Source organism: Argentina silus (genome assembly GCF_951799395.1).
Source record: "Argentina silus genome assembly, chromosome: 1".
Lineage (NCBI taxonomy): Eukaryota > Metazoa > Chordata > Actinopteri > Argentiniformes > Argentinidae > Argentina > Argentina silus.
The window spans coordinates 28,075,263-28,100,838 of NC_139655.1; the positions used below are offsets into that span (position 1 = coordinate 28,075,263).

General features: G+C 45.5%; 1 protein-coding gene across 1 annotated transcript in view; it reads right to left on the bottom strand.

The window, feature by feature from the left end:
• Nucleotides 1–4,677: 4,677 nt before the first annotated feature.
• Nucleotides 4,678–25,576, bottom strand: part of sema5a (sema domain, seven thrombospondin repeats (type 1 and type 1-like), transmembrane domain (TM) and short cytoplasmic domain, (semaphorin) 5A) — a gene marked incomplete at its 5' end in the record, with an annotated part of 76,116 nt that continues 55,217 nt past the window's right edge. The window contains 7 exons of the mRNA XM_083682383.1: nucleotides 4,678–4,956; nucleotides 8,219–8,430; nucleotides 8,796–8,840; nucleotides 9,631–9,786; nucleotides 10,075–10,245; nucleotides 12,861–13,070; nucleotides 20,568–20,793. Of these exons, the coding sequence (XP_083538509.1) occupies nucleotides 4,837–4,956; nucleotides 8,219–8,430; nucleotides 8,796–8,840; nucleotides 9,631–9,786; nucleotides 10,075–10,245; nucleotides 12,861–13,070; nucleotides 20,568–20,793 (1,140 nt within the window). The 3' untranslated portion in view covers nucleotides 4,678–4,836. The remainder of the gene's footprint in view (nucleotides 4,957–8,218; nucleotides 8,431–8,795; nucleotides 8,841–9,630; nucleotides 9,787–10,074; nucleotides 10,246–12,860; nucleotides 13,071–20,567; nucleotides 20,794–25,576) is intronic.

Consider the following 25,576-nt stretch of genomic DNA (forward strand, 5'->3'; position numbering starts at 1 on the left):
ATACTGTCTATCCTCCAGCTGGCATGAACGTCTTTGGTGATACTGATTCTCCAGCTGGCAGAGAAAAGCCATAAAGAAGACACGCCAGAGCCCTATCTCCCCTCACAGATCTCCCTTGGCTCTGCTGGCAGCCATGTCTGCTACCTCTATGCCTGCGAGGAACGGGAACAAGATTGGAGTTGATAAAGGGCGTTCAATGGAGGTCAGAGGAACTTGGACCGCTATGATATCCGCCATCTTGGCAAATTAACACAAGCAGCAACAGCCGTCAATGCAGTGAATGGGTTTTCAGGAAGACTGTTGAGCCAGTTGATGTCAATAGATAGAAGTAATTAGGATGAATAACACTGGTGTTTTTGGTAAGCAGTGGGAGTTGATTAAAGATTCAAAAAAGTATCTAACAAAATAATGTGACACTGTGTATCGACACCGATTTGTCTAAGCTGTGAAAAGTGAACAGGTAAAGTAAGGTGAAGGTTCCTCATGTGACATCTGGAACTCAGACTGGCTTAATTTGTTTAAACCTGCTTGATTACTGTCTGTGAAGTGGCCTTGACTGGCCAAGAGAAGTCAGAGAAGGATGCTAGTCAATCTGGGAAGAGGAGGAAGATAATGGTGGAGGGTCATGGAGGTCTAGGCATGGCCTGAGGAAGACTATGGTCTGACCATCACAGCTATGACTTTACTGAATCAAGGGGGTACTACACAGAGGCTGGCATAGGCTGAGGCTTGTAGTTGCAATTGAACACACACACACACACACACACACACACACGCACACGCACACGCACACGCACACGCAAACACACAACACACACACACACACACACACACACACACACACACACACACACACACACACACACACAGAAATAGAGTGTAGAGGTTGGAATTCTCTATGAAAAGTAGAACTAATTTGTATGCATTGTGTGGGGCACAGTCTCTTTTTAAGAGTACCCTGAAATTGAATGTCTCAACCACTCTCAACCTCACACACTCTAGACTAATTAGCAGGTGTATTAGTGGGGTCTCACATATGGCAGGTTCGAGAGTGTTACATATGTGCCATTGGGAGTCTACGCATGGAACGTACCCACTTTATGCGTGAATGAATATTCATGAATATTCATGAACATCCACACCCTGTATCCACATGTCTCATGTTGTCATGACCACTATATGCCTTCCAGATGGTATTGAACAACATCCTCAAGAGATCTTCTCTGAGGAAGGGAGTTGAGGTGTGTGTGTATGTGTGTGTGTGTGTGTGGTGATGCCTGAGTGCTCCTGTGTACTCTGGTGGACATGTGGCTGGCATGTGGTCTGTGCGATAATGGGTTGCAGTAGAACTTGAGTGTGAGCGTGAGTGTGTGTGTGTGTGTATGTGTGTGTCTGTTATGTGTGTGTGTGTGTGTGTGTGTGTGTGTGTGTGTGTGTGTGTGTGTGTGTGTGTGTGTGAGAGAGATAGATCAAGCGAGAGAAAGAGAGAGAGAGCCTGTGTATGTGTGTGTGTGTGTGTGTGTGTGTGTGTGTGTGTGTGTGTGTGTGTGTGTGTGTGTGTGTGTGCGTGCGTGTGTGTGGGTGTGTATGTTTAAGTGTACAGCATGTGTGTGTACGTGTGTGTATATAATCAGGCTCTGCTTTCTCTCCAGGTTGAAAGTTGTGGGCTTGTCAGACTCTAGTCTAACATGTGGTTACACTAACTGCAGATCCAGCTCTGAGATCTCATCTGATAGGCATCAACATTACCATATGTTTCTTTTCCACTGTAACAGAGCTTCAAAAGACTCCTACATTTGATGAGTTTTCATAACCTGCTCAGTAGACTGCTCTTTCTTCTGCGTATGTAGAAGTGTATGCTCAACATCTGCTCACGTCACGTTTTCTAACTTGACAGTCTCTCAGCTCAAATATTAAGACATGAAAACGTCATTTTATTTTGTCTCTTAAAGAGAATGGGAACCTGAAAGTTGAGCATTCTAACAGATGTTAGCATTGACTGACTAAGCTGATAGAAGGGAATGGAGCATCTAAATAAATGACAATCATGCTCTGTCACACCCTGACAGGAACAATGTCGCTCACTCACCCTGTTTGTCACTCACAAGCCTATTTAGATATGCTAATTAACAGACTGTAGGGAGTGTCATGATGCAGACTGACATAAGCAAAAGGAAACACTCACACACACACACACACACACACACACACACACACACACACACACACACACTGTTCAGTAGCTGACAATAATATATTCTGGACATGCTCAACTGTCTGAATGATACATAAGACTGTGAGAGGGAGAGAAAGAGAGAAAAAGAGAGAGGGGGGGGGGGGGGGTGAGAGAGATGTGTCATACAGTCCAGTATGCGCTTTGTATGTTTGATGAGGGATGCCCAAAAGAGCAAGGCCTGCATTGATGTATATTTTATGGCATGATCCTAGGTACAGTAGGCTACCTCAGGACAAGCCCTGATCTCCCTGGCCTTTTCTCTGAGCGATAAAGTTTCAAATGTCATTGTGAAAGTCATGCATTGTCCCCAGGCCTCATGTCAATGGCTGAGGAGTGGAATGTCACATGTGTCTAACTGAAACATAGATCATGCAGTTGAGAGGCCATGGCTATTGTAAAAAATGTAATTGCTGAGGAAAGCTCAAACAATATAATATGACCTATGGGTGTATGTGTTTGTGTGTGTTTGTGTGTGTGCTGACACATTGATCAAGGTTTAAATGGGGCAAATACTCATTGCTCATTGCTCATATTCACTCAGCAGCCTTGTATTTTGAAGAGTGGAGGTACTGTAGCTCTGATAAGAAGTAACACACACACACACACACACACACACACACACACACACACACACACACACACACACACACACACACGAACACACACACACACACACACACACACACACACACACACACACACACACACACACACACACACACACACACACACACACACACACACACACACACACACACACCACAACCCTCCCCCAAAACTTGCAAGCGGCTCTTTTGTTGGGGCTGCAGCTTCATGCCTCTCAGAGGAGTCAAGGTAAACTGAGATTGATTCTGCTGGAATAGACTCCTGTGATTGGGCTGGATCAGCACTCCCTCCATAGCAGGCCAAGTGAAGGTGATTAATAACACATCCTCCATTACCCTTTGCACACAGATGGCCCATCAGGTTGAAGGTTGATGGAGAATAACACTGCTGCGCTTCGTCACGTCATACAGATCCGTTAGACCTAAACACCCCCTCTATCTCTGTATCTGTATCCTTCATGTATCCTTCCACCTCTGCTGATGTCATTCATCAATGAGAATGTTTAAGACTCCTATAAAAGGGTAGAGTATTATGATATTAACATGTGCTACAATACTGCTTCAACCTTTACAGATGAGGAATGGTAGAGAGGGTGTACCACAGTCATTTCATTCAGTGTAGAGTACAGTAGACTCTGACAACTCTGAAGTATACGAAGCGGTTTTTAATTTATGCACAATAAAACAAGCAAACATGTAAAAAAAGAAGAGAGTTAGTTACAATTGAAACATTGAAGAAACCAACGCACTGAGTGCTTGACTCAGTAATGGATGTACATTTTAAACAGAAATGGTTCACCTTTGAAAAGAAAACGGGTTTGTTGGTGGTTGTAATGCACCATCTGTGTTTATCACTACACTCCCTGCTCTCACAAACACATGTTCAGCTTAGTCAAACAACCAAATGAACCATGTGAACATATCACATTTCTAAATTATAAAAATACAAAAATTATGGTGACCAAACTTGAAGATGATGTAATTACTGTACATTATTTCCTGGCCAATTTCTCATTAACTTGCTTGAATCATATTTTTCTTCTTCAAAAAAGAAATAAGTTTCTCTTTAACACTGACATTGAGTAAATGGATTTATAAAAGCTACAGTCATAGTCTTCAAAATGAGCTTACTGTACAGTAACAACAACAAAAAGCAAAAATTTTACACAGATTTTTCAACCATTGCTAACTGCAACGAACTAAATGCAACGAACGACCAACGAAAGCCCTGTAAGAGAAAGTAACATGAACACATCTTGTCAGAGACCTAAAATATCTACATCCTGATTATATGCATCTGTCTGGATAGAAGGGGTGGTGGTTAGGAGAATTCATCAGGCATCTTTAAGGCCTCCCATTTGGGTCCTTGGTGAGGACCCATAATACATCATACAAAGCAGTCCTGAGACCAACAGACCAGCGAACACTGCCTGCAAGCCCCAAACCCTGGAATGCGATCATCAACCATGCAAAATGAACGGAGCGACAGAAAAAACACATCAGATGACAACATGCAAAGCAGTTTGGTGGTTATCTCCCTCTACATGAACACAGGTGGCTTATCAGAGACTTCACAGGAAATCAAAGAGGGGTCAATTCCAATGCCTCATTTGAGATTTTTTTTTAAATTTTTTAAATGTTTTATTTTTTTACTTTTTCCCTTTTATTCGTCCAAGGAAATTGAAATTCCAGTTCTCCCTTTTTCGTTTGCAAGAGTCAAGTCAAGATCAGTCCCCCCCCCCCCCCCCCAAGTTGAGCATTCCCAGTGAACCCCAGGGCACCTGAGGGAAAGTGGGCATTTCCCTCTGTTGGCGTCACTGTGTGGCTGTACTTTGATTGGATGGCAGCTGCTAATGAGTCGCAGGGTGGGGTTGTCCCCATGTATGATGCCACAAATCTCATTACAAACCACAAAGAAAAAAAGCACATAGTCATATCGAGTGGTAGGGGTTGTTGTCAACACGGGGTATGGAGTTGTGGTTGCCCAACGAAGGGTTAATAGTCATCATAGGTGTTGAGGTCAGTGAAGTATGCGTTAGTGTAAGTCTTCCCGGCGAGCTGAGGGTTGAAGTACTTATTTCTTTCCTCCAGAATCAGGTTGTTCTTATTGAAAGCCTGTGAATACAAAAGGGAGGGAGAGAGAAAAAGGGAGAGAAAGAGAGAGAGAGAGAGAGAGAGAGAGAGAGAGAGAGAGAGAGAGGTGTCAGAGTCAAAAGGAAGGGAGAAAGAAAGAGAGAGGTGTCAGAGTCAATAGCTTTTTCACACATGGATCAAGTGATGACTCAGTCTAGATGGCAAAGTCAAGGTAAAGAAAATGTCTGACAGAGAAAAAACAAGCCATTGAAGCAAGCCTTTAAAGAACAGCAGCACAAATCAATAGAAGGCCACCTTATGAATGAAGCATACCATCTCAAATAGCAAGGCCAAAACATTAACAACAAGCTAGCAAAAATGATAACCACTGAGGTCACTGAGTATGAAAGCCCATATGTCCATTTTCGTCATCTCTAATGCTCAACATGAGCAACTTTAGTTTTAGTTATCGCTGGTCCTTGAGGTGATGGGAACCAATAAATTGGTCAAACAGAAAAAGCCTTTGAGTGATTTTGTGTGTTAGAAAATAAGGAACTGCCTTGTGGACATCTCAGTTCTACTCTGCTCTGTGGTTCTCAAAACCTACAGTATGGTATGGTTCTTTGCCTTAGAACGCTGTACTCAGCACTTCTGTAAATGAATGTGCGTACATCCGTACATGTTATTGTCTTTGCTAAGTATATTTGGTGAGGCCCTCAGGGCAACATAATTCAACACTTGATGATGTTGCATTTGTTTTTGATTGATGGGTCCGACTGTTAGCTGATAGGGAATGTGTGCGCTGAGCATAACAACATTTATTATATCCCAATTACATGGATTCTATAGACTGACAGTCAACACTAGGTTCATATATTGTGTTATTTGTTCAGTCGGAAAGCCTGAAGCGGTCTAAAAACAGTATTATCTTGTCTCAATGCTAGTGGGCCCTTGGCTGCATTTAAACAGCTGCTCTCTGACAGTTGTTAGGATCGTGTACTTTGTTTTCTTACCTTAATTGGCTAATGAGTAATTACAGTTTTTAGTGCAGCAACAAAAAACGCAATCTAACAGTGGGGTAGCATTCATGATAGAGAGATAGCGGACACAAAAAGGAGAAAAACAGTGGTTATGATAAGACCATTTCCATGGTAACCCATCATAACAAAACAAACAAAACACAGCTCGTCAACATAAGACAGGGAAGACGGAGAGGGGAGGAACACGAACACATGCAAATGACAGGACTCGTGGTCAACTTATGGTCATTCCATAACAGAAAGAGATGAGTGAGGAATACACTGCCTTCTCACAAGCCTAAGGGTAGCCCTGTGGGATGGGGGGGATGAAAGGATGGAGAATTTCCGAGCAAAGAGAGGAAGAGAGAAAGAGAAACTGAGTCTGTTACTCCGACCTGCTGCAAACAGGATGTGCCACAGGAAGTGGGGGCGCGGTGGGAGAGAGGAAGGAGGTTGTTGATAGGATAGGAGGGTCAAGAGGCGGGATGTTGTTGAGGTTCAGAGGTCAGAGTTAGTAGAAAATCTCCAGGCCACGCATGGACACCCCCACCATGTTAGCAGACAGAGGTTGGCGCATGCCGGGGTCGTCCAAGGGCAAGAGTACGGACACATCGGGCTGCAGGAGGAGGAGAGGAACGGGGAACAGTCATCCTCACAAGAGCCAAAATGGTGCCCTAATGCCCTACCGTGGAGATGACTGGTGATCTATACAACTGCAGCTACAGAAGACCCAGAATGGACCTCTGTGATGACATGTAAGAAAACTGTAACATGTAAGAAGACTGGTGAACAATGCAACTGTAGGTACAGAGGAGCCAAAATGGAGCCCTATAAGCCCTCCATGATAAGTAGGACACTACTGTATCATTGAAGATGACTGGTGAACTATGCTACTGTAGGTACAGAGGAGCCAAAATGGAGGCTAGCTGTGTCCTACACAACTGACATACTGTACATGGAAGAATCAACTCCGGAGCACTTTCAGAGCTTGTCCGACTGGGCTTGCTAAAGAATCATCTCCTGAGCACTTTCAGAGCTTGTCCGACTGGGCTTGCTAAAGAATCATCTCCTGAGCACTTTCAGAGCTTGTCTGACTGGGCTTTCTAAATAATCATCTCTCTGAAAAATTATACCAGGTGTTCATCTTTCCTCTACTCTTCCTCTCAAAGAATGGAATTAGAGCTGTTCATTTTCATTTAATATGTATATTCAACAGAACATCCGAGTCATTCAAGAAAGAGTAAGGAGTGAGGCAGAATGAGATTTCTGAAAATGAGACAGGGTTCATTTTTCACACGGCTCCTTAGGAGGATTCACTTTGCCAAAAACGCCCATTGTCCATATTCATATCTGCCTCTCTCCGTAACGGGAAACTGGATTATGCTCACGGAACCAGACTCTAATTACATGATATATGAACACTTTTCAAGTCTTTCTTCCGCAATAAAATTGCATTTCCAGGAAGTTAGTTCTGAGCCAGGGAGCCCATTCACTTTCAATTGTGTGTCTGTTCAGTTATTCATAGGAAATGGGTGCTCAATATTTAAGCTATCGGCCTACTGTGGCTTAGCAACCATCAGAAACCTAGCCTTGTGTCCACACTCGACTTGACCTCATATGAAACTGTGGCTCACATCCTCACTACAGTGATATGATAGTAGCCTATCAGAGAACAGTAGCTCCCAAGCAAACCAATAGGAATGAACCATGAGCCATCTAACAGTTTGGGAGACACGACTCTAGAGCATTCTACCAAGTCCTCTAAAAACCAAGCATGCACAACATTTTGTCTAAACCAAGCAACCACAATGAACCTATCTCCGGAGAGAGACTTGGACCTACATACTGTTGTCCATAATAATATCTAATCAGTTACTTATGAGAAAGCAGTGTATGGCTACTGACACAGAACAGTTCGGAATCACATAGACTAGACATGTAGACACATAGAGAAACAGTGGAGCCCCTATAGACCAGCCAGTGACTACAGAGTGTATGTACAGTACAAATGGTGCAAAGAGACATGCAGTAGGACAACAAGGCTGTGTTCAATCAAAACCTGTACCCGGAAGTGCCCGGGGAAAAACAACAACAACATTTTCCTTTCCCTCCAAGAGTGTGTGTCATTCAACAAAACAATGTTCACGATGAGAGACAACTTCCGATCTCAATCCAAACACACACTCTTGCAGCACGGGAGAAAAAATGACATTGCCTCAAACGCCGGAAAGCTCCAGATATTGCCTTTAATTGAATATGGCCTGAAGATGGTGACAGCCACAGACCTTGATGGCTTCCACGGAGTCGTATTTGTCCAGTTTGTTGATGTGGTTGGTGATACTGGTGTTGAGCGGGGCAGCTGATATGGGGTGGATGACGGTGGCATCGTGGGACTGCTGCTGGTAGCGCTGGCAGTAGGTGTAGACCAGCAGGGTGACCAGACAGCCCAGTATGGAGCTGCTCAGACCCACAGCTATCATGTGGAACAGGTTGAAATCTGCAGGGAGAAAGAGAGAGAGAGAGAGAGGGAGAGAGAGAGAGAGAGAGAGAGAGAGAGAGAGAGGGAGAGAGAGAGAGGAGATTATGGATTGAATCCCTGCTTAAGTGTGAGTAAGGGAGGAGTGAGGGAGTTCGGTGCATAGAAAATGTTGATCACGCGCACACACAAACACAAACACAAACACAAACATGCTTGTGGTAGACACAGTTTACACACACATACACACGCAAACACAAACATGCTTGTGGTAGACACAGTTTACACACACATACACACGCAAACAGGCAGGCAGGCAGGCACACACACGCAGGCGCACACACACACACACACACACACACACACACACACACACACAAACGTACCTCCACACCGCCTCTCCTCCTGGCTGGAGCGAGCGATGGAGACTTCTGAGAAACAGAAAAAGAGAGAGAGAAAGAGAGGAAGATGAGAAAAAGTGATGCACTTGTTAGCCTGATAAATAGGATCCTTGGAGGTATGTGAAAATGACGGCCATATTCACAATGAAAGAGATGATCGTAAAACTCAAGGAGCTTATCACAAATGAGACACCTGAAGTGCTTTATGATAAGTATCAGTCCTCATTAAGGGAAATGAAGTACAAGGCTTTTCTAATGAACCTTAATGGACTATCATTCCCATTAAAATGAATGAGGGATAAGGGGGTAGAGGCACGCTGGTCGTTCTGTAAGATCTTGAGTGTAATCATTTATGTACATCACCCTGTATAATGTCGCTGGAGTTTATGCTACTCTCACAATATAAAGGTGTCGTACAAAAGTTTTGATTTCCTTTCTTCAAGTACTATTAAAGAGTCAATTCACCAAACGTCGATTAGGAGTATTGTACGTGCAGTCCATCTGGAAGATGAAGTGAAGTGGCTCAGGTCACTTTGTGTCCATTGAGACAATGTGGAGGACATCAATGTGAAGCGCTGGTTTGATTGAGCCACTTAGGACTGAGAGAGGCAGAGGGCGTCATTATCCCAGGGTAGCAGCGATCAATGCTGTGGTGTGTCTCACATTACTGTCTGTCAATGAGGGAGATCCTTGTCTGGGTAGACATCGATACTACCCTTGCTGTTGGTGTGTGTGTGTGTTTGTGTGTGTGTGTGTGTGTGTGTGTGTGTGTGTGTGTGTGTGTGCTTGTGTGTGTGTGTGTGTGTGTGTGTATCATTACCTGGTATAAAGTTGGAGTCTGGGGGGCAGGCTCTTGTCTCGGTGCTGTTCCCTGAGCACTGGTTTCCGGTGGGGAAGAGCACGTCACAGTGACGCACACGCAACTGGGAGCCAGTGGAGTCACACTGAGACCATTCTGACCAGTTGGACCAACTCTCTGTTGACAGAATGAGACCACATCATCAGAGCACTGGACTACCAAAACATGTGGTTACATTTAGCTTCTTAGAAACCCATAAACAAATCAACAGACATCAATGGATGGACAAATTGAGCCGAAAAGACATGCTAGAATAATCATAATCAGTCAAAAGACTGGCTAGTATGTGTGTGTGTGTGTGTGTGTGTGTGTGTGTGTGTGTGTGTGTGTGTGTGTGTGTGCATATTTCTGTGTTCTGCGTGCTTTTGTGTGTGTGTGTGTGTGTGTGTGTGTGTGTGTGTGTACCTGGACAGGGCTGTGTGTTGCACAGAGCCTCCTCAGTGTGCAGCCCCAGGCAGATGTCTCCTCCATAGGCGGGTGGGGGGTTGTTGCAGGTGCGTGTACGCATGAAGTGTCCCCCGCCACATGTCACCGAGCACTTAGACCACGCCGACCAGCATGACCAGCCCCCATCCACTACACAGAGGGAGAAACGGTCAGGAACAGGTCAGTTCAGGGTCGCAACCTTGCAGAAGACCTGCAGATTTTCAAACCAGTTTTAGACTAAATAAAAGTTAATATCATTATACTTTTCTTGTATCGTATCTGCCTCTCTGTTGTGAATAATCTTAAAGATGTCCTCTGCCAAACTCAAACAACACAGTCATCGTTCAGCTATTCATGCATTAAGAGGAGCATGGAACTGTTTTAGTATAATGAAGTCATTTGAATGCCAACGCGTCTTTGTGTTTCGTATAGTATGCAGGTTAGCAGAAGGTATATGACTGTATCACTGGGTATGTTTTGAAGCCTGCTTGAAATGCGACAGCCGACAGGTCTGCTTGGTCCAGCTGCTAAAACAAGCCTGACCCCCCCCTCTCCAAACCCATATCCTCTAATTAACAAAGCTAAATGAACCATAGAGTCCTTGTTGTTTTACTTCCACTTATGTGATGCCAAGCTCCAGATGTCACACATACACACACGCATGCACGCACACACACACGCGCACACCTGCACGCACAGACACACAACAAACACACACACACACACACACACACACACAGCCTGGGAAGCAGGAGGAGAGGTCCGTCACTGATAATTAAGCAGTGTGTAAACATTGCAACATAATTTTATCTGTGTGTGTGTGTGTGTGTGTGTGTGTGTGTGTGTGTATGTGTGTATGTGTGTGTGTGTGTATGTGTGAGTGGGTGGGTGGCTGTGCATGCCTGTGTGTGTGTGTGTGTGTGTGTGTGTGTGAAAGTGTGTAAGTGTATATGTGCATGTGTGTGTGTGCGTCCCGTGTGTGTGTGTGTGTGTGTGTGTGTGTGTGTGTGAAAGTGTGTAAGTGTGTATGTGCATGAGTGTGTGTGCGTGCATGTGTGTGTCGTCTTTCACCGAGTACCCCCCAAAATTGAAGTGCTCTCAGCAATCACTCGCAAAATGCCTCTCACTTCATCGTCACAAAAAAAAGAATCTCTTTGCGAGACCATTTCAGAATTGGTTTTAAAGAGCTCGTCTGGCCACCGGAGGGTGTAGGTAATTGAAGTTTCCAATGTTTTTTGTCATCTCTGCGTAATTTCTCTATCGCAAAGTGACAGATCAGTCGATTTCTACCCCTCGATGACGGATAGTCTCATCTTAGCCAGCGGCTCCAGAAACACGAAAAGATTCATTTGTATCAAAACCAGATGTACGTCAAACATAGCACCTCTCTCTCTCTCTCTCTCTCTCTCTCTCTCTCTCTCTCTCTCTCTGTCAAAGCGCACTAATGCATTTCAAAAGTACTGTGCTGGCTTACCGGCAGACAGATCAGGCTATGTCTGGAGGCACGGCCTGAGTCAAAATAATATCATGCTTTCTTGACGAGCGCTAATTTAAGCAGCATTATTATTCATGACTATTCCAGCTATGCAAAGCTGTTACCTTTCTGGTGGAATGACTAGGAGTCAGGTGACATTAGAAACCTCAATAGGCCTTAAATAGGATAGGCTACTGTATGTCGGCATTCAATGCCTTTAGAATGGGTGTGTGTAGGCTTTGCGTAGAACTGTGGATGTGTGCAGTACTGTAGCATTTCAAAGCTGAGCTAACATTTCATAAAGAATCTCAACGGTTCTCTCAAAGGCAGTGAGTGTTAGAGGGCAAGCATAATAGCTATCGGCTGAATCCATATGGTGCAGATCTTCGATCTACTCAACAGCCCGTCTGAGGAAATAAGCAATAACATGTCTCCTTTTTGTTGCCACGCTCAAGCTGTTGGACGATGAAAGCTACTCAACGGTGAAAACATTAAATTGTAAATGTGCATTTGCTCACCTCTCTCTTTTTTTTATGCCAATATCAGACAATGCACAGACAGACAGACAGACACAGACACTTCTTAGGGAGATGCTACGTCGCTCAACAGTCGTCTTGATTAAAAATGATTTGAAACAAATTCCTCCTTGTCTGTTTGTGCCTTGTATTGTGTCGGCTTGCCAGGTGTTGCATGTCCTAAGAAGCTAAGTAGGAGGATTTCCATTTAGACAGCACATTACCTTCCTTGTCAGGCAGAGCAGTCATTTAATTAGAGAGCTTCTTTCTTTCCCTCTTCTACCCTCCAGTAGCAGAAAGGGGAGAAACAATGCGTTGTCTCAGACTGTTTTTTTTTGCACAACAGAGTGTGGCTGCCCCATCGCTGGCAGTTCACAGTAATTACCCTCAAATGTAATTACACACTTAAGACGCCATGGGGATTGTCTGTTGATTCCAGCCGTAAATTGGGGGTCTTCTTCACGCTTCCTGATTACCTTTTGTGCTGTTTTGGTGCTTTTAGAACGATGGGGATATTTTTGCTTTGTCTCGTTATTTTATTTCTTTATTCATTTCTCATGGACAGATCTAGAGTGAGATGAATTAGTCTGATCCCTTCGATAGGGCTGTCTTCATAGGGTGGTGTGTGTGTGTGTGTGTGTGTGTGTGTGTGTGTGTGTGTGTGTGTGTGTGTGTGTGTGTGTGTGTATGCGTGTGTACAGCATATGTATCAGTGTGTGTTTGTGTGCGTGCATACGTACGTATGCGTGTGAGTGTGTATTATTTCTATATCTCACCTGGACAGGGGGTGATGTTACACTCTTGGTACTCCTGGGGGGGCCCCAGGCAGGTCTGTCCTCCGTACCGGGGCTCGGGGCTGGTGCAGGTGCGCTTGCGGCTGCGGATCCCCCGACTACAGTCTCTGCTGCACTGGGACCAGGAGCTCCAGGCAGACCAGCCTCCGTTCACCATGTGGCCCGAGATCCTCCCCGACCTCAGAAGCTCGCCTTGGGGGAGAGAGAGAGCAGGGAAAGGGAGGGTCAGGCTGGAGACTGTAAAACGAAAGTTCACTCTCCATCAAGCTCTTTCATGCTCAAATGATTTGATGAGAGCACCAGAGAGCTCTTGTCCATTCAGCTTATACACGCATTTGACTGATCTGTGCTCCTTCCTTGAAATGAGTTGGAGGAGAAATATTAATGAATTCTGAAATAGTAATTGCTATTAAACTCCAATTACTGTGTGCATTAATCAATGCCTTGGAAATTGGGCCTTTTTACAGTGGGTGGCCTTTTGAATGAAAGGAATGAGATCATTGCTTTTGAGTGAGTGATAATCACTTCAAACTCAATTACAAGATCTGTCCAAACAATCCACAAATGATTCACTCACTCAATCAGCTCTGCTATTATCTACTGTCTGAACCACAACAATGAAACTCTCTCTCTTTGTCTCTACCTCTCTCTCTTTCTCTTTTCTCTTTTGCTTTGACCTCCTCCCTCCCTTTGTCTCTGTCATTCTCTCTCATTGTCTTTTTTACAGTATCTCGCCCTCTCTAACTGTCTCTCTCTGTCTCACTACCTCTCTCTCTTTCTCGGTCTCTTTGTATTTGTGAACGTTCCATTCTGTTATCCTGGCAAGGTTGTTTTGTATTCTCTGTGCGGCCTTTAGTGAAAGGACAGTATGTTTACCTATCACAGAAGCCTGACCTCTTCATAGCTACAGCCGACCTTGGGAGTGAACATGCCGACTCACCCTGCACAGAGCTGGCAGGAGCGGTGACAGGCCCGCTGAGGCTCCCGCTCCTTATTGATTCTGAGCAGGCAGTGGCACGCCCTGCCTGCCACCGTGACCTGTACTCTTTATCACGCCCCTCCTCGGCCCAAGAGTATGTATACAACTCTCCAAAGGCAATGGACTGGTTTTATAATCTACTCACACCTCCACAAGCCTCCCTTGTGGATCACAAAGAGTGTGTGGGGGTGTGTGTGTGGGTGGGTGGGTGGGTGGGTGTGTGTGTGTGTGTGAGAGAGAGAGAGAGAGAGAGAGAGAGAGAGAGAGAGAGAGAGCGAGAGAGAGCGAGAGAGAGCTATTTGTGTTTGTGTATGTGTATGTGTGTGTGTGTGTGTGTGAGAGAGAGATTGTGTGTGTGTGTGAGAGAGAGAGACCGTGTGTCTGATGAGTGATTGTGTCAGAACACAGGCCGCCCCTGTCGCCAAATCAAACAGCATCCCGCTCCCCCTCCTAAATGAGGAGAGACTTGCTTCTATCGATCTGTGTAACAGCGCGGCATAGCCAGAGAGAATTAAGCCTCTTTCTCAAATGAGTTGGGCTGCACCCAAACCAGCAGGGCACAATACAATTCCAACCCCATATCTCCAGCAAAACATAAAGAAGGACAGAGAAGTACACCGTTGAATAGGAAAGAAGGCTTTTTTGCAATATAGAGTAGAGACATGTAATACACAGTGTCAACAACTATACAAGTGTTCCAAAAAGAGCAGTGCTGTGAACAGAATAATAAACTAAATGAGTACAGCTGTAATTCCAGGTTCTCTGAAGGAGATGAGGGAGACCCTTCACTATAGAGTAGGATACTCTTGTGTACCTTTTGTTAAAGACTCAATTCGCCTGGTTACATGCCTTGGCTCGAGAAGGGCTGCTTCCACAATGCCCTGGCGGCTTCGAAGCACTTGACGAGGAGATGTACTTGTTGCCGGGGCAGATGGGACATCTCCCCTCAGGGTTATCCCATCTAGCCTGGTCCTCGTGGGCGGTGGCAGGGCCCTGGGGAGCTACATGATGAGATCAAAGGAGGCGCTGCAGACTCTGGAGACCTCATCCTTCTGCTCCCACGCTGCCTTAGCGGGGCCAGATAGCTCGCATCGCTGTCCTCCTCATTCAACTTCATAGACATTGTCACCGAGCTGGGGCCTGAGACAGGTCCTATGGTGGAGGTATGAGTTCGAGGGGGGCCATCTCCACGTACCTGACCCCCTGCTCAAGTGCCTCAGTATCCAGCAAAGCTTGCAACGAGGGCAGTGGTCTATGCGTGGAGTAAACCCAGGCACGGTGGGCAGACTGTGTGAGAGTCTTGCTTCCAAACAATCATTAATCGCTTATTAAATGCACGACTGCATCCATTCAGGCAATCCACAGGGCTAGCCGTGTTGGTGTGTTGTCTCAGTGGTCATTAAGGATGTTGGCACATGCACTACAGCCACAGCAGGGGCCAACAACCAAAAGAGTCAATTCTCCTCAGAGGGAAAGAACTTGCCCACACACCAAAGCAGTACAGCAAGGCAGATACACTTAGAGGTGGAAGATAGCTTGTGTGCCAATTGGCGTGATTGAATAGGGGTCTTCAGTGAATGGTACACAAGAGTGTGTGTCGACTGAAAGAGAACCCACTTTGGCAAGGCTGTACAGAACAGTGTTAACAACAACATTCTCAAAGAACAACAGAGAGTAATGCCTTGCTACACCATGTACCAACAACTACCAACACTGGTATAGGAGAGAGGCATTGAGAGAGGAGATGCACAGTACTTTCTCTCACCCTGGCCCAGATTCCCTGACACTTCATGCCCAACCCACCCAAACAACATCCCCCGACCCAAACCGACTCCCAGATCATATCAGTGATGTCTCCCCAGAGAGGAGCGAATCAGGGGTGGTGAGGAGTGTGTGTGTGTGTGTGTGTGTGTGTGTGTGTGTGTGTGTGTGTGTGTGTGTGTGTGTGTATTTTTGTATGTGTGAGTGTGTGTGTGTGTGTGTGTGTGTGTGTGTGTGTGTGTAAGCCTGTGTATAATCCATAAAATGAACAGCTCTTGTTGATTACAACATTCTGAAACAGGCAAAGGGGCTGGCTGTGACAGTATTCCCAGAGCTGTCGTTGAAATTGTCAAACGCTTGCCTGGGGGATCGACTCAGGGAAGCGCTTATTAAAAGTTACTGAGAGGGCAATTAAAACTCCCCTCCCTGATGGCCCTGAGGCTCAGAGAACAGACACACACACGAGATGGGTGCAATCATTACCAAGGCACGTTGGATTTACATTGGTTGGAGGAGGTGAGGTAGGTAGGAGCTCTGGAAGTAAATGGTAATCCTGCTTTCACAAACACGTGTATGGGAGTTACAGTAAGTTAAAGTCCCTACAGTCAAGTCAGAGAAAGGGAGAGAGCGGTAAGGAAACACACACACACACACACACACACACACACAAAGAGAGAGAGAGAGAGAGAGAGAGAGAGAGAGAGAGAGGGGGATGGATAAAGGTGGAGAAGAGAGAGGGAGGTGAAGATGAAAAGGAAATATAAGGGTACTGTAAATGTCAGACCAATCGGTCAGTTTTTCCTGTGAGTGGATCAGTGTCGGCTCGCAATGTCTGTGCAAAGGGGAAACTAATCCATCCTCCAGGAAAGGGCCTGGCCTTGCACCCGGAGTTTCTGAACTGAAACACATCAGACGCTGACACTCCACTGTTTCTCCCTGGAAAGATGAAGCCATCACTCACCGTGGTGGACAAGTGGAATTACACACTTACGCCATCGGCAGCAATCTCCTTTATCTGTCTCTCCCTATCTCTCCCTTCCTACAGCTCTCTGTCTCTCTCTCCTTTACTTGCCCTCTCTCTCTCTCTCTCTCTCTTTCTCTCTCTCTCCGTCCTCCTCCCTATTGGCCTTTTATTGCCCACACTTCTCTTTCATTCTCTCTCTCTCTCTCTTTCTCTGTCTGTTTGATGTTCAGAAAGAGTCTAACTTCAAAGCCATTTCCATGCTTGACATTGGAATCATTCCTCAAAAGCACATTAATGCAGCTTTTATCGATCCCTCCAGTGAGACTCTATGATGTGACACACGTTCCATTTACCTTATCTTTAGTGTAAATTCATATAGTGCTTTTCACAGCAGCATTCCTCTGGGGGAAGTGTGTTGGGTGTTGGTAAGTGCTTTACGGAGGAAGAGCATTATATAAAAAAAAAAAAAAATGTAGAAAGATCTTCACAGCATTTACCTTTATGTGAAAAAGGGAAGCATAAATATAATGTGCTAGACGAAGTAAACACGTTTCAACAAATCAAACATTTCAGACAAATGTTTAGCTTAGGCTGCGTGAGTGTTTGAGTGAATCATATTGACAATTAGCACCTGAAAATGGATGAATAGCATGATGGAGAGATCAGAATAGGATGAATAGCATGATGGAGAGATCAGAATAGGGTAAAGGATGATGGAGAGATCAGAATAGGATGAATAGCATGATGGAGAGATCAGAATAGGGTAAAGGATGATGGTACCTAAGACGAGAAGGATCTCTAAATCACTTAAGATCTTAAGTAATTAACTAATCACCACCATTAAGCTGTGATCACTAGTACGCAATGACTCAGTATGCCCAAGAAAGCCATTCTCATAGCTTGGCTAGATCTTCTATGCATAATTTCTTTCAGCTAATTGAGATGGATAGCATATCCTACATCGAGGTAATGAGAGAGAACTGGAAACGAGATCTCAGATCTTCAATTCCTTCCAGAAGGATCCATCTGGCCATATCTACCAGATATGAGTTATGAGCAGATAGAAAGCAGATATGAGTTTCAACAGAAGACGGGTGAAATGATGACACTTTGAGTTGAAATCGTCAAAATGTCACCCATGCCTGATAGCTGCGATCTCTTGACTAAAGTGTTGACATTCAACTGAAAATGAGGCAGAAAAAGGAAATTCCAAATAGGTTTTAAAATAGGTTTTAAAATAGGTTTTAAAGGTATCTCTCAGAAAGTAAACAACAGTGGAACATCTCATCTTAAGAAGCAACAACTTAGAACATGTTGAATGGTATCTAACATGCATCATAGTGCATTATAATGACGTTGAAGACAACATATAAGCTGCACTACAGCTTTTCAGAATTTATGAATAAGAGAGGTTGTTTAATTAAAGTAGCGAAAAGACAGGTAATGTGGTTGTAGATCCTAGTTGCTATTTCCTTTGTTTAATAGGTGAATAAACCAGTGTGTGTCTCTGTCTCTTCCCACACATGGTGACATACTATCTCTCAGGTTTACCACAATGAGTATCTCTACTGTGACCACGTCTGGGTATGGGAGCATCTGTATTTTACACGCACGGCCGCACGCACGGCCGCACGCACGGCCGCACGCACGCACACACGCACGCACAGCTGTGTCTCAGCCTTCTTTATTACCCTGCTCATAAAAAGGCTGGACTGCGTGGACTCAGATCGATAGTGAATAGCCCAATCCTTACTCTAAATCTTTATCAGTCGACAGTCCATTCCTTTTGGATGCTCATCATCCCTGGTGGATCTCGGGGTCTTTTGCCCCGATCGTGGACATCAATACACACCTAGCAGTAATTATCCTGGGATGGCCTCTTGGTTTGATATAAGTTAACTACTATCCCTGGGCCCTGGCCGGCCCATGCATCTATCATGGGCTGAAGAGCGGGGGGATAGGCCTTCCCACACACACCTCTCTCTCTCTCTCTCTCTCTCTCTCTCTGTCTGATGTTCAGAAAGAGTCTGGCCGTTCCATGCATCTATCATGGGCTGAAGAGCACGCACACACACACACACACACACACACACACACACACACACACACACACACACACACACACACACACACACACACACACACACACACACACACACACACACACAAACCAGATGGATGCCAAGTGCCATAATGGTTAAAATGAAGAAGTGGATCATTGGAGTCCATTCTCCTCTCTGCCAGCGATGAGTTAGAGCACATCACAGTATTAAATCGTATAGGAACTCAGTGATTTACAACTTGTAGAGGTCAAAATGAGAGCCTTGCCTCTGTAGACACCCACACAACTCCAACATAATTTTTAGCGGCCATTGTACAGTATAACGGTTGTCTCATAGCATCATTCACTCTACCGACCACTGTACAATTAACCAAACTACAGTATTTACTTGTATACTTGTAGGTTTATATATTCCCCCCTTATATCCCCCCCCCCCCCGAACACATCCCCTACTGCTGCTTACCAAATGCTTCCCATCACAACGAAGATTTCTGCTTTACCACAGTGTCAAAATCACTGTTGAACTCAGCTCAGTGGGTTCAGAGGAAAAAATCTTTAATTAACACCAAATCTAATCCCACATTGGGAACACAGACTTTTTTTTTTATGAGTCACACATTGTTGCTGTTACCTCCTCCCGCTAATAAAAAAAGGCGACAGACTATCAACACTTGGCCCTTTGTTAAGAAACGCGTTGTGTCGATTACTTTTTCAAGAGACTGCGAGTCCGCTCTAACACTGCTGTTGTGTTTGCCAGCTTTCAGTCTACACCGAGAGGCACATCCACTTCAAAGTGAACAAACAGTCAACTGTACAAATGATGCCAATGAGGGAGGGATGGAGAGAGAGCAATAAAGAGAGAGGGAGAGAGAGACACACACACACACACACACACACACACACACACACACACACACACACACACACACACACACACCCTGGTGGTTATTAGCCTGGCGCGTGGTCAGAGTGGGTAGACTGGGCCCACCCAGCCAGTGATGAACTCTGACACAGATTAGTGAGGTGCTAGATCTAAAGCAACCAGCCAACATCTCCCTTTGAGGCTTTTGAGTAACTCAATAAACACCCTTTAACTGGTGCATCTGTATCCAGCACCCACTTTATTGCTCTGTTGTGCCTCCTTCCCTCCCTCCCTCCTTCCCTCCCTCCCTCCTTCTCTCCTCTCCCTGATACAGTTCCTCCCACTCAACAACACAAATAACACGTCAATTAGCAGCCTGTTTGTATGCTCTTTAATGGTAAAAGTCTGACACTGCGCGGTACGGCAGTTAGCAGAGACCACGAGACGGAAACTTGGTGAGTTGGATCAATCATGGTGTTGTGGCGGGGGTGTGAGAGAGAGAGGAAAGGAAAAAAAAAGGAGAAGAAAAAAACCTGTTAAGTCGCTCAATGGGTCTGAACTTCATTAACACGTTTGACGTTTTGAGCCACTGAAGGGAAAGAGAGTTGAGTCGGCACTGGGAACACTTGAGCTGATTAAGATAACACTTCTTTTTTTTCAGAGAGAGAGAAGAGATAGGAGGCTCTGGGAAAGTGGACTAACAGGCCTGTAGGGACGGAGAGGAGGGAGGGGAGGACAGACAGACAGACAAAAGGAGAGAGGTACAGAAAGAGAGAGAGAGGAGAGGGTGGGTAGAGAGATAGAGAATGGATGAGACAGAGAAAGATAGATAGAGAGAGAGAGAGAGAGAGAGAGAGAGAGAGAGAGAGAGAGAATGAACGAGAAAGAGAGAGAGAATGAATGAGAGAGAGAGAGAGAGAGAGAGAGAGAGATTTAGGCAATTACAGGCCAATAGGGAATAGAACAGAGAGGAGGATGTAGAGAGAGAGAGAGAGAGAGAGAGAGTGAGAGAGACAGAGAGAGAGAGGGGAAGTGTGAGAGCTGCTGTCTATTCCGCTCACCGTCTGTGGAGCAGCCTGTGGAGCCGTCGCTGGAGCAGTAGCGCATCTCTATCCTCTGCCGGCCCACCTCCAGCAGGTTGGGGTCTGGCACCCGCGCCTTGCAGGTGTAGCGGAACCGCTGCTCGTAATGCCCACCGTTGTCTGAGATGTTGACAGGGGTCCAGGGGGTCCAGGGGGTGGTCTTCTTCAGGTCAGGACAGGGGAGAGTGTTGCAGGACTGGTACTCCTACACACACACACACACACACACACACACACACACACACACACACACACACACACACACACACACACACACACACACACACACACACACACACAGAGCAGAGGGACACAACACATAGAGAGTTATTCCATGATTAGAACAGACATTGGCAATCGATAGCTGTACAGTAGCTTCCGTGGTGGGTGAATTGCTAATGTTGGTGAATTGAGTGTTACACACGATTTGTGGTAATTGCTGCAAAAAAGATTTGTGGCAAAAAAGAAAGAAAATCCCTCTCACATGTGTCTATGTACAATGACTTATTGGATGATGGATGGAATGCTATCAATTGACTCAAAACTTAATCTACAACTAAATAGGTAACGAACATGTGCATTACTATTTCACATTGAATCCCCTTCAATCCCCTCGGTCCCATCATGTCCATTACAATTCCCTGAGGGATGTGAGCAGAGCGCCGTGACCCCATCCCTCCTTGCCTGCCTGCCATTCTGCAGGCTCATATCAACATCGGAAATATTCCCATTAGGCCACTTGCTGAACATGGCAAGAGGCAAACAAGCCAGGCAGAGAAGGTCATTGATCAAGTTTAATTTATAACAGAGAGGGAGGGAGGGAGGGAGGGAGGGAGGGAGGGAGGAGGAGAGAGGGGAAGGATGGGAGAAGGTGAGTAGGAAGGATGATGATAGGAGGGAGGAAGTAGGAATGGGGGGATATCAGGGGGAGGAAGGGGAAGTGTGAGTGTGGTAAAGGAACAATGATTATGAGGAAAAAAAATAACCTATGGATTATAGTATGCACATCTCAGTGTGACATTTACAGTTGACGACGTGCTCGGAGTCCTGCTAGCATTGTTATCGTTGCGCTATTTCAAGTGAAACACCTGCCTCCGAGCGTCAAGGCTCCACTTCCACCTGTCTAGCCGCCTAATATGTGTGTGGCTCTATTAGAAGAGGAGACTGTCGTCTTAATATGCTTTTTTTGCCTCCATCCTAAATGCCTCCCTCTTTTCATTCACTCTCCCTACCCAACTGCAAGGCTGCCATAAATAAATGCTTTCCGTGCACAATTTGTGTTGATATATTGAGTAGTTAAAGTTTGTCTAACAATCAGGTGGGCGGTTTGCTACCTGCTTACGACAAGGCAGATAAATAACAACACAGGCAGGGGAGTGATACCTCTGAGGGAAATTACACCGTCATTCAGAAGGGGGGAAGGTGATATCGCAATCTCTCGCCACTTATTTATTTATGCTGAGTAGGCCTTGAGCGACTGCCAGACCTTGACAAAATAAGATAAAAGTCCCTTTTGTACATCCGTCAGGTTGTCACCAGAAGTCTGGCTTCGGATGGTGTGGAGAAACAGCAGCTCTGGAAGTCGCCCCGCCCCCCCCCCCCCAACCCCCATGGAAACTTGGCTCTCTCTCTTCAAACTTGGTCTCGGTCGCTCTCTTGGTCGCTCTCTCTATCTCTCTCTCTCTCTCGCTATCAGTCCCCTTTTCTTTCCCCTTATCTCTATCTCTCCATCCCCCCCTTCCTACTTGGCAAGCAGGAGTGGTGAAGGGGTGGGGGGTGGGGGCCCAAGGTTAAAGCCACTGGGAGGACTCAGATTGTGTTACAGACATGATGAATGAGAGTGTCATCTCCGGCGCACTCTTGTCTTCACACCGTCAGTAATCATCACCAGGCATTAATATTTAACATCATCAAACATCATGAGCCAGCTAGGCCCACCGCCAGCATCAACCCCCCATAGGACCTCTCCTCCTAATGTCTGAATGCAACGGCCACAAAACCAACACCCAGCATGCCTCGGTAAACAGGAAGTGTTGTTTGTGTGAGTTGTGGCGCCCGAACTCACCCAAACAGAGTGAATATTTAATGAGCGTGTCTGGTAAGCTTTTTTTTTTTTCTTTCTCTCCCAGAGCTTTGAGAATGAGTGTTTCTGCACAAAGCTGAGGTGATAATTGCAGGGTTTGAACCTTAACTGATCTCTGAGGGCATGTTCAGAAACAGGAAACCTGCTTCCACAATGAGTACGTTGTTTTTGAGAAGAGATGCTACGGATACACTTGTGAGGGCAACACTTTGCATAAACGTCTCGGAAAAACCTTTGAAAAGCAAACTTTCTCAACGGGTCTTGAATAATGTATTAGAAACGGACCAAGGGCCACCAAATAAAACATCAATACAATATAAAGCCCCTATAAAATGGAATTGAACAAATCCATAACCCCCACACCTAATGAAACAGCCGGTGAAATAACTCTCCATCCAAATGAGTTCCACCGTGGGTCTTTGAAGAGGCATTTATTATGCGGGAAAGCCATTGTAAAGGTGACTCTCTGTTACAATAGAGGGAACTATCAGAAATAAACGTTGATTCATCTCAGGAACATTCCCGTCTAAAAGCCCTCCCGGTAATTCAATGTTTCATCCAACGCTTTTTCGGGGGCCTGAGAAAGCTAATAAAATGACAAAAGTGATAAAAACAGGAATCATTGCCTTTCTTTCCAGTCCACCACGCCGCCGCCGTAACATCTCTGTTTCGTTAGAAATTAAGCGAAAGTGAAAACGCAGCAGAACGCAGCCAAACGTGACGGGTGGAATGTGGAACGCAAAATTGGATTCAATTAGCCGGTCATTTCAACAATACTCCCCTGCTGGGCCCATTCATATGCATTATAGAGGGGAGGGAGAGGAGCGTGTTTCTGCTGAGGTACTTGATTATGCGCAACATTTTTACCAGACAGCTGCCTGGAGTTCCAGTAACACAATCATGGAGTTTGGCCCCAAGTTAGGAGGGCTTGATATGATCTTTACTGCCTAAGACACTAGCTGTTCTCTATCCAAAACAGATGTACTGTAAGTGTGTGTGTGTGTGTGTGTGTGTGTGTGTGTGTGTGTGTGTGTGTGTGTTTGTCTGTGTGTGTGTGTGTGTGTGTGTGTGTGTGTGTATGTGTGTGTGTGTGTGTGTGTGTCTGTGTGTGTGTGTGTGTGTGTGTGTGTGTGTGTGTATGTGTGTGTGTATGTGTGTGTGTTTGTGAGGGGCAGAGTGTGTGTCCTGGTGCATGTGCGTGTGTGTGTGTGCGTGTGTGTGTGAGTGAGACAGTGTGTGTCCAGGTGCATGTGCGTGTGTGTGTGTGTGCGTGTGTGTGTGTGTGTACAGTTGAGTGACTCCGGCATCTCCTGTCTCATTTAATTCTCCAACTCCAGGCTGCCTTGCTTATTTTTCTAGGTGTTAAAAGCCAAGGGGGCCTAGAGGGAGTGTGTGTGGGGGGGGGGGCAAGAAGAGAATGTGTCAGGGGGGCATTCAAGTCGCTTGTGAAAGCATTACCTAAACCCTTGCCCTAAGCCTCTCTTCCACTACTTAATAAATGATGCGTGAGGAGGGAGTGTGTGTGTGTGTGTGTGTGTATGTGTGTGTGTGTGTGTGTCTGAAGTGTGGCAGGCTGCGGACGGCGGACTATGGTGTGTTCCTCCGTAGCATTCAGACACCTGGAGGAGGTTGAGTAATAGGGGGCCTTATCCCTAGAACCTTCTAACATGATTACTCTCACTCTACTGTTTATATTGCTGGGAGAGCTGGGGGAATATGTCTGTGTGGTGAAAACATAAGTGTCTTTGAGTGAGAGAGAGTGAGTGAGAGTGTGTGTGTGTGTGTGTGTGTGTGTGTGTGTGTGTGTGTGTGTGTCTGTGTGTGTGTGTCTGTCTGTGTGTGTGTGTGTACGTGTGTGTGTGTGTGTGTGTGTGTGTGTGTGTGTGTGTGTCCACACGCCTCCATACACTCCTTAAGCACCCTTCCCTCTCTCCCACCGTAGGGCACAGAGCGCTCTGTTTACTAATCCTGCAGCATTACAAGCAATCAATGGCCCAGGTGGTAGTCAGGCCCATCTATTACCTCAGAGTCACCTGGGACAGAGGCCTTATACACCACGGACCTCCAAGACAAATCAGCTCAATTAGCAGCATGGGCTCAAACACACTCTGTCAAGCTGTACACTCTGCTAGTCTACTACTCACCTACTTAGTGATGGAACATGCTGTCAATTTTGTCAATTTTCTGTTTTTTTTACAGTTTTGAGTAAGACTTTGAAATGGTCTCCAAACCAGCTGCAATGTCAGAAGAGCACAGGCATTTGCATTCTACTCTGTTATTTCGACTACTAAGGGTTGTCTTGCACAGTTTAATAAAAGGACATCAATGCTTCATTGTATACAAACCTGCTGGCGTGTGCTTATGACAAGATAAGAGCTGCACTATTATTATAGTCACACTTAATTCATTCCCTGTGTTCGCTACGCCTTTCATAAATGGTTTTCTGGCACTTTCAGTGGAATGTATGAAAAAAAAGGCTCTGCATAAATTAAGTTCTTCTTAATAATATCATTATGTGTCTGAATGGATTCGCTAATTCAACTTAAATGCCCATTATGCTTGCAATGTAATGCTCCGATTAATGATATTTACTCGGGTTGGGTAGGGATCGCATAAGGATTCAGAAGAGGAACTAAAAGACAGGGTTAAACGGGGAAATAGATGTGGGATGAACACTTGAGATGTTCCCACTTCATAAAGCCCCAGTCATGCTGCTTCTAGAAGCTTCTCTCCCTCAGACATCTCTATAGCACCTCAAGACGTCAGTCTTCTGCTGTCAATTAACGCCTGACAAATGCCTGCAGCGGAACACGGGTGGGCATCAATTCTAACAGATGCAACACACACACACACAAACAGGGAGAAATACATACAATGAGGTAGACACACACTCACACACACACAC